At 36.4% G+C, this 9,565-nt stretch overlaps 1 protein-coding gene across 1 annotated transcript; it reads left to right on the forward strand.

Annotated features, from left to right (window-relative positions):
- Positions 1-254: 254 nt before the first annotated feature.
- Positions 255-5,305, forward strand: LOC145608555 (disease resistance protein At4g27190-like). The gene is made up of 3 exons (XM_081664168.1): positions 255-331; positions 1,401-4,896; positions 4,970-5,305. The coding sequence occupies exon 2, from the start codon at positions 1,416-1,418 to the stop codon at positions 4,341-4,343; it is 2,928 nt and encodes a 975-aa protein (XP_081520294.1). The 5' UTR covers positions 255-331; positions 1,401-1,415; the 3' UTR covers positions 4,344-4,896; positions 4,970-5,305.
- The last annotated feature ends 4,260 nt before the right edge of the window (positions 5,306-9,565 follow it).

Below are 9,565 nucleotides of genomic sequence, written 5' to 3' on the forward strand. Positions count from 1 at the left end.
GTGGCCTGTTGCACCAGAAAGGCACTGAACGAAATAATCATATAATTTTGCTATTTTTTTTTAACAAAATAATCCAATTATTTTGTAAAAATTTAACTGAAAACAAAAAATTAATTTTTTTTTTTTAAAAACCACATACGAGTACTAATTTTTGAGCCAAGTTGCCAAGCTCAAGTCAAAGTACAATCTTAAAATTACTTCTCTTAGGAACCATGGCGGTCGATAGAAGGCGACCAAAATCTTAGTGGTGAGCTTGTCAGTTGACTTCTTCGAGGAGAGAGAGCTGAAGTTAATCTGGATCTTGAACTATTGCTTCACTCTCGCTTTATTGGTATTCTTGCTTCTCCCATTTTTTTTTTTAAATTTCAATTTCTTAATAATCTGGAATTGGTTCTTGTCCTATGCTGAAAAACTAGTATTTTTGCTCATTTTTTTTTGATGCATAGAAAGCATAAGGAGTAGTAATGTACTTATATAAACGGGATTTAATCCGAGGTCTTAGATAATGAATATTAATGTAATAAACGGGATTTGATCCGAGGTCTTAGGTACGACCTTCCAAGACTTTACCAACTGAGCTAGTTAGTTTGGATTTTCAATATAGTATTGCCCTGAAAGTTTTGATATTCTTGCAGTTGTATATTAATTTGTGTTATTGTTTAGATATCATTTTGTTATTTGGAATTAATTGGTTCAAATTAAGGTTTTTGTAATCTTTCAATGCTTAGTAGCTGGTAAACTGTAAGGAGAAGTGTGATTCTTAGAGCTTAAATGCTAGTTTGATTTACTCATAATGCACTAATGCTTTTCTTGTAATTATTGGTTTATGCAACCTAGTGCACGATTGACTCGTGTTATTATCATGAATTTTATAGTTTGAGGGATGAAATTTGATGTTCATGTCTGTTTTTCCTATATATGGTATTGATTATTAAATTTATTATAGAAATAGAGATCTTATAAATTAATTTGGTTCTTGATGTAATTTGTTATATGTTTCTTTTTCCCTTTTTAGTCTATAGAATTAATCTCGAATTCTGTTTTATGTTTGCATTATTCTGTATGTCAATGGTCACAAAACTCAATTTTTGTAATTGACTCACTAGATGGCATAAGTTCATAACTTCCTACATAGTAGCTCAATATGGGAATCTAGTGGGAGCTCTGGTAGAGCTTTGACCTCCCAACTAGGAGGTTGAACTATGGAGGTTCGACCCTCACCACTTCTAAACTCATGGTTGGGTGCTATAGTGGTTTAATTGTGGGTAATTTCCCAGTCCCCTTCTTTTCCCCCTACCTGTCTATCAGGGGCTGTGTCCTCTTGGGACACGAAAATACAGTAGCTTAATAAAGTTCTCTTGTGAATAGTATGGCACTCATGCACCTTTTAATTGTTTCAGTGGCCCTAGCTCAAGATGGATGAGGCAGTTTCAGATAGATATCGCTCTTTCAAGGAGAAATATGACCTTGCTGTTAGCGTGGATGACATCTTCCAAGATCTTCAGCAACAAGCAAAAAAACTCTTTACCAAGGAGGTAGATATAAGTAAATTGATTAGTAGTCACTTAGCTACAAGGGAGAAGCATGAATACGGTACTTGGCTGGATGATGTCAAAAAAACAAAGCGGGATTTTGAGGATATAAAAGAGAGATACCTGATTTCGTGTGAACATGGCCAAAGACTTGCTAATTTACCTAGTATTGTGAAGCTTTGTGAAGAGATGAAAAAAGTTACTGAGGCAATTGTTGCTCTTAAAGACAGGATGAAACCTGAAATCACCTTGCCAATGAGCAACAGTCTGTCTGAAAAGAAGTCTGTGAATGAATTGGATGACATGGATACATTTCATGATGTTGTAGAAAAGTTGTTGGGTTACTTGAGTGATGACAGTATAAAGAGTATTGGGATATGGGGCATGTCTGGAGTTGGCAAAACAACAATAATGGAAAACCTGAAATACAAGGTTGAAAAGAACGGCATGTTTGACATTGTAATATGGGTGACAGTCTGCAAAGGAGGGAGTGTTCGTAAAATACAGCAGACAATAGCAGACAGATTGAAATTGAATGTTGAGAGCATCTGCAGTGATTATCATCTGCCTTTAATACTACGTAATGCTCTGGAAAAGAAGAAGTATCTTGTACTTTTAGATGAGGTATTTTCGGAAGTTGATTTACGTGCTGTGGGAATTCTTCGTAGTCATGAGCATGGAAAAGTTGTCTTGGCTACTAGATACAGATCCTTATGTGATTTGATGGATGTAGATGAAGATATCAAAGTGGAGAGGATGAGCAGAACAGATGCTTGGAAGCTCTTCCGTAAGATTGCTGGTGAAGCAGTAGAACATCCAACTATCAGGCCAATAGCTGAACGAGTACTGAAAGAGTGTGGAGAGCTACCACAGTTGATTAAAGTTGTGGCAAGGATGCTTAAAAACAAATTTAGTGAAGACTTATGGCTGAAGATATTGTCAAAGTTGCAGTCACCGTCAGATCATCAGCTGCAGCCTATGGAAGAAATGTTGAATGTTTTCAGACCAGTGTATGATGGATTAGGTGACAATCTGAAGCGTTGCTTACTATACGGAGCATCATTCCCTGAAGACCATGAGATTTGCCAACATTATTTAATAGAGTGCTGGAAAGCCGAAGGTTTGATTGCTAAGACCCACATGTTTTCAAAGGCCCGTCATGAAGGAAGAATTTTACTGGAAACTCTCATAGAGAAACACCTTTTTGACAGGTGTAAGAAGGAGTTTGTGAAAATGCCTCTCATATTCCGAAAAATGGCACTCAAGTTAGCTGATACAGATACTAACTGGTCATTGCTGGTAAGGCCTGATGAAAAGCTAGGGTATCCTCCAGTTGAACAATGGAGATGTGCCCGATTAATCTCTCTAATCCGCAGTAACCTCCAGTGCCTACCTGAAAAGCCTGAATGCTATACACTCTCTACATTGTTCCTCCAGCAAAATCAAATGCTAACCAGTATTCCACCATCATTCTTCCATTTCATGCCTTGCCTCAAAGTTTTGGACTTGTGTGGTACAGGGATCACTTCATTGCCAAATTCTATTACTGATTTAACCAATTTAAGGGGGCTTTATCTTAATAATTGTCAACAATTGGCAGCATTACCCAAAGAAATCGGTGAACTCAAAAATCTTGAAGTACTTGAGATATGTCAAACTGGTCTTTGTAGTTTGCCTTCTGATATTGGAGAATTGACCCAACTTCAGTGCTTGAAAGTCTCCTTTATGAGTTCTATGAATCAAGAAACTCCTGACATGGACTTGATCCCTTCTGGTATGGTAAAGAAGCTTTGCTTATTGCAGGAATTAGCAATTGATGTTGATCCTCTCGATACAAGGTGGAATCAAATAGCAATTACGATTGCTAAAGAGGTAGCAACACTGTCGATGCTGAATAATCTTTCTTTCCACTTTCCTAGCTTGAAATGCTTGGAAGCTTTTATTGCAAACAGCAATTCCTGGAATAGCAGCCAATTTCCTCTTACAGATGAGAAATTTAGATCCTTCCGGCTAACAGTTGGTGTCCATGTGGTGAATCAACTACATCAGTTGGACATCTCAAAATGCCTGGCTAAACGGCATCTCAAATATTTTGATGGCAAAGACATTTCTCATGCAATCAAGGATGTTCTTAAACGAGTTTGTGCATTTGAGATGGTTGGTCATGAGAGTGTCAAAAATTTGTCAGATTTTGGAGTTGAAAACATGGAGTGCCTGGAAATTTGCATCATTGAAGAGTGTCATAAAATTGAAAAAATTGTGGGTGTCAATGCACCTATGGTTGTTTTGTATCCCTGGCTGAAAGAGCTTCATCTATCGAAACTTCAGCAATTTGAGACTCTCTGGGAGGGATCAGTCTTGCCAGGAAGCTTTGCAAAGTTAAATACTCTTACACTGTATGACTGTGCATATGTGAAAAGGCTGCTCTCCATTGAAATGACCAAGCATCTCCGAGACCTGCAATACTTGAGAATTGAGAGATGCCCTCAGCTTACTGAAATAATTGCAGCTGAGCATCCAGAGCTTGCCTTGTCTCTGATGGTGGACTCATCTGGCACACTTCCTTCCCTGAAAAAGCTGGAACTCATTGGTTTACCAAGTCTTGTCAGCATCTATGGTGATAATTCATTTGAGTGGCTTTCTCTTCAAAGTATCGAAATCATTGCATGCGAAAGGTTGACTGTATTACCTTTCAGTGGTACAAATGCATTACAATTACAATCCATTCACTGCGCTGAAGCTTGGTGGGAAGCACTGACAATGCAGCATGAAGTGAAAGCTCAGCTACATGAACATTGCTGTTTCATCTGATGATATCATGGAATTTTTCTGCAGCCTTCTTTCATCTATGCAAATTGAAATTTTTTTCATAAGCCCTTGTTAATCTAAACTGCTATGCTAACTGCAGCTATAACATCCTAATATTCTGCTCATTGTGCTGACTTGACGGCTATGAGAACCCTCCCAATCATGAGTATATGTTTCTGCTTTCTGAAAGCTCACTGTGAACTGCTGTCTAATGCCTGCTACATATGGAGAAAACCTACCTCACATCTATCTACACCTCATTTGAATCCACCAGCATTTCATATAGCTCTCTGTTGTGTTGCCGCTGCCAGCCTCACTTTGTTTCTCAGCCTCAGGGGACATACTTGGGAAGCCATGTTCATGGCTGCTTAGTTTTTCTCCTACATGCTTCTGTTCTATTGCTCCATCGCCACCATCATCAATTACCTTCTTCCCCAATCTCCGCAGTCATATTTATCAAACCTGCTGTCATGCTCAATGTGTATGTGGCATTAGCAGACAAAGCAGAAGCACTCCATAAAGACACTTCGAAGTGAACATAAGATTTCAGTCCAAGGTATCGCCTTCATTTTGGTATAATTTCTTCCAGTTTCTGTAAATTTGGCACTTATATATTGCATTCCTTGCAGATATCCTTGTTTTTCCCATACATTAAGATCCTGTTACCTCGCCATATCTACTGTTCACATCAAATGAGGACCATCCAAAAGAAAACTGTTCACATCAAATGAGACATGAAGGAAAGAAAGGGCATATTGTGCTGATTCTTAACTAAAGGCATGTTTGGTCCAAGGCTGGTTAAATTAAGTGCTGTTCTTCAGGTAGCTTGCTTACAATTTTCGAACTGTATTTACTTGGTCTATTGGATACTTTACTGATGATTCAGATAAAAATCTGAATGATGTTCAATTGGCTGAAAAGAAAGAAAAAAAATAGAGAGTTTCTGGCATACATTATTAATAATTTTCCCTCTTTTATCATGTTTATTTATATAACAATAAATAAATATATAAATGTTGGAGGTGGAACCTCCTTGGTTTTGAGGTGGAACCTCTTTGGTCTTGTAAAGTGGTGGACTTGCACTCTCCCGTGATGGGTGCAGCCCAAACCCGTATTTAATTGAATTACCTAGGGATATTCGGTGAAAAACCGATTTTACAATTATTGTTGAATATTGCATTCATAAATTCTCCAAAAAGGAGGGTGCACACTGATTTCTTGTAAGATGATAAAATCTATGTTAAAAGTATTACAAAATCGTTAAACTACACTCAAAAGAGCCAAACTGAGTAACTGACTCCTTCGTTACAAAAGAAACCATTAAACAAAAATACATCTTTCATGCTTGATATTGACTGGTTTCAATTCTGGAGTGTAGAAGTGTAAGTAGATGGAGATCGAAGTTGAACCAATTATTAGAAAGCACACAAACATCATAATACATGCGAATACATAACACACAAACATACACGTACAATTCTACAATTGCAAATACACAGCAAGTCACTTGGATCCCGCCTTGAGTTAAGGCATATTAGGAGTCGTTTGGTTCATTGGGAAGTGTAAATTCCCATGAAATTTCAAATTTGTGGGAAATAAATTCCATCATCAAAATCATGGGAATTCAACATATTTGTCTAGTTATGAATGGAGGAAGTAAATTTCCATGGAAATTTCAACTTACCAAGGGGGATAAGGTAAGCGAATTCCCATGTTTTGTGGGAAGTCAAAATTTCCATGAATTTCCATTACCCTCCTATTCACTTTTTTGTGTCAACCAAACAAGACGGTGAAAATGAAATTCATGGGAATTTTGACTTCCCACAAAATATTAAGCCAACCAAACAAGGCCTAAGGCGCAAATGGAAATAAGAGGTAATTCGGATCGGATAAGCTGATAAAATTCCCGTAAACCCCCCTTATTCTTCAAGAAAGGATCGTAGCGTGCTCGTAGATTCATCAGACACTCCTTGTAGGCCTTAAACCTAGCTACCTCGTTTGGTTGGCATTGGCCACCCTTGATTAAAACTTAACAACCTCTTGATTAAGTTTCAATATTGCTTCCTTCAAAAAAAAACATTGTTTCGTTATTACTTCGTCTATATCACTTATACTAGCATACAGCTCGGCATCGGTTGATGCCCCCAATTCTCTAGTTATATCGGAAGATCGTTTCCTAAAATATTGGATTCCAAGTAGTTGTTTTTTAGCACAGCTTGTAAGCTGCGCCTGAGCAACATTAACATTGCTTATTACCACAATTATTAGTATTACTACTAACATCCCAACCACCTGTTTGTTTAGCTTCTCTGCTCCCATTTTGTGTTTTTCGACTGTTTTTTGAATTCAAACTACTTTTTTTTTTTTTTAAGGAATGAATTCAAACTACTTATCAATATATATACATCTACTAGACTACGTACTACATCAACAACATATGTTGCCTTATTTAATTCCAAGAGTTTTATGTGCTTTTATTGAAGAATAAACCTCTCAAGTGTCACCACATGTAAGTGTCCCATATTGGTGAAAAAGAGAGAATTAAACACTTATAAGGGGCTACACCTCTTATTGCCATATGGTTTTGGGATGGAACCTCCTTTGGTCTTGTGAAGTGGACTCTCTCTCTTGGTTTGCGGGTGCGGCCCAGGCCCGCGTTTAACAGCTTCCCATTAAGTCTAACACTTTGACGTGCTGTCCATTTAGTTTTTGTTTATTTATTTTAAAATAATCTATAAAAATTATACATGGTTTTCTATTTTTTAAATGGCAGAAATTTGCAAAATATAAACTTTAAACGGCCGACAAATTTTCCTTTTTTTTTTTTTTAAAGTTAAATCCACCTGTGCTTTTCATTTAGGTTTTTTTTTTAATTAATTTATCCTTACATTATTATTTACTCCTTAATATATAATTCCATCCTTTATTAGGTTATTCATTGTGTATAGGAGACGTAAAACGCATAAACAAAAAGATAATGATCTCATATTTCAATTCCTAAAAGCCAGCAAATCATAATCTTCTTGGAAGATTGAGATATTCATAAAGATTATGAACTTATATTTCAATTCCTCAATGGATGCATTGATTTGATAGAAAAACACATTAATGAAACCATTAATCATAAAAGCCCTTTATGACTTTATGTTTGTCAGTATGTGCAACTGTGCAAGGTGTAACAAACTTGACAATTTATAAGAAATCATCGTCGTCTTATCGTAATTTTGGGTTAAATTCGGATCGGACCAAAAGATATTGGCAATTAGGGCGAATTTGGGCATAATTCTAATGAAATTTTCTGCAGCCTTCTTTCATTTAATAGTTTACACCTACTTTTCCTATATAAAAATTTTTTTTTTTGAAGAGTTTACACCTACACCCTATTGTATTTAATTATGCGAATTGAAATTTCTTTCATAAGCCCTTGTCAATCTATCTAAACTACTATGCTAACTGCAGCTATCACATACTAATGATTTGCTAAGATTCAAGTTAGATGACTATCCATTTGAGGTCTTGGTTCAGCTATCACATACTAATGATGTACTAATTCTTAACTATTAAAAAGGGGCGGAGATGAGGGGGGTCTAGTATATTATTAATGTTAAAGGACCAACTCAACCAAAAAACTAGGCTATCACATACACTCACACGAGAGGCCGTTGATTTTGAAGTGTGGATGCAGCATGAGCTCCTCCATACCTAACGTTTATTTCACTTGAAAGTGAAGGGTGGGATTAGATTCAAACTTGATCGTGACCTCTTTGTCACGTTGACTCTGATACCATTTAAAAGGATCGGATTAACACAACCAAAAGCTTAAGCTGATGGTTGATGCCCAGAAATATGTTTTACACTTTATCAAGTAACCATATGGTGACCTTGCAATTATATAACTGTAAATGGCTTTATATTTAAACACGGCCCTAGTCAATGCTTGAGAGTAGAGGAAAGAGGTAAGGGAATCCAACTACTTCTAAACAAATGTAGTTGGTGGGCTCAAACTTGCTTACATAGATTCTTGTAGTGAAAGAACATTAACAATTTGACAACATCACACATACATACATAACACGCAAATTTACACATACAAATGCAAATAGCTAGGCAGCAAATTAAAATAAGATGAAGATCAATTTCATTTAATCATGAGAGATAGGAGCCTCCCAAGAATTGATATTTGCCACAATAGAAATACTCAAGCTATAGTATTAATCTATCTGTATTTATATCTATATTTATATCTATATCTAATTATCTATTTCTATCTATACTTAGTATTTAAAAACTATAACCAAGAAACTAAAAAAGACAATATCCCCATCATTCTATTACACTTCTCTAACCATAGTGTCACATGTCATCTTATACTATTAATTTTATATTACACCATTTTTTTTTAATTCTTTCATTAAACTTATACTTCATCTTTCATTAAACTTATACTTCATCTCTCCCCTTTAATTCAACCTTTTCCTATTCTCTCCTTAATTTTAGCCCTTCCACCTTCTGTTTAAGCCTCTTTTTCGATTAAAGTTCCAAAATTTTAATTTCTTTAATCATGTTTCCGATTACATATTATACCCTATAATATGATATTTCCTAACTTATCTCTCAATACAATTTTATATGAATAACCCGTGCATTGCACGGACCAGAAGGCTAGTTCTATTAAATGACGAGCCCCATGATATGCCCCCCTATAGTTTTTGGAATGACATAATCATTCAATCACCACTAACTTTGACCAACAGTCCAACACCACCTTGACCACCGGCTGATCACCACCGTTACCATGACTCCACCACGTTGACCACCCATTCCACGACAGCTGACTAGCTACTAGAATTGTACTTTCCAGCCACCTAAAGGAGCCAACGACGGTCCACGTACATATTAGAGGCACTTGATAGAGATGACGAACCTTCACGCCGCCAACTCAGGTCTAATTCGAACTATTTTTTGTACATATTCTAATGTGGTAGGTTGCATTTAATAGGCGACCACCACCATGGTACGATTGCCTGTAATACACAATCACACCATGGTGAGTGTCTTATTACAAGCAACTACACCATGGTGTAGTTGCCTTTGTGTATGCGTATTACAGGCAACGTACCATGGTAGTGGTGTCTATTATAGATGGATTTTTTTTTACGCGTTAAAAATATAAAACTTAATATTACAAATATAACAAGACCCTATATGACTATAATATCTCATTA

The sequence above is a fragment of the Chenopodium album genome, chromosome 23 (genome assembly GCF_948465745.1).
Source record: "Chenopodium album chromosome 23, dcCheAlbu1.1, whole genome shotgun sequence".
Classification (NCBI taxonomy): domain Eukaryota; kingdom Viridiplantae; phylum Streptophyta; class Magnoliopsida; order Caryophyllales; family Amaranthaceae; genus Chenopodium; species Chenopodium album.

What these genes read in the sequence shown, in the direction of transcription:
- LOC145608555 (XM_081664168.1), top strand. Translation starts at nt 1,416, where the DNA reads ATGGATGAGGCAGTTTCAGATAGATATCGCTCTTTCAAGGAGAAATAT.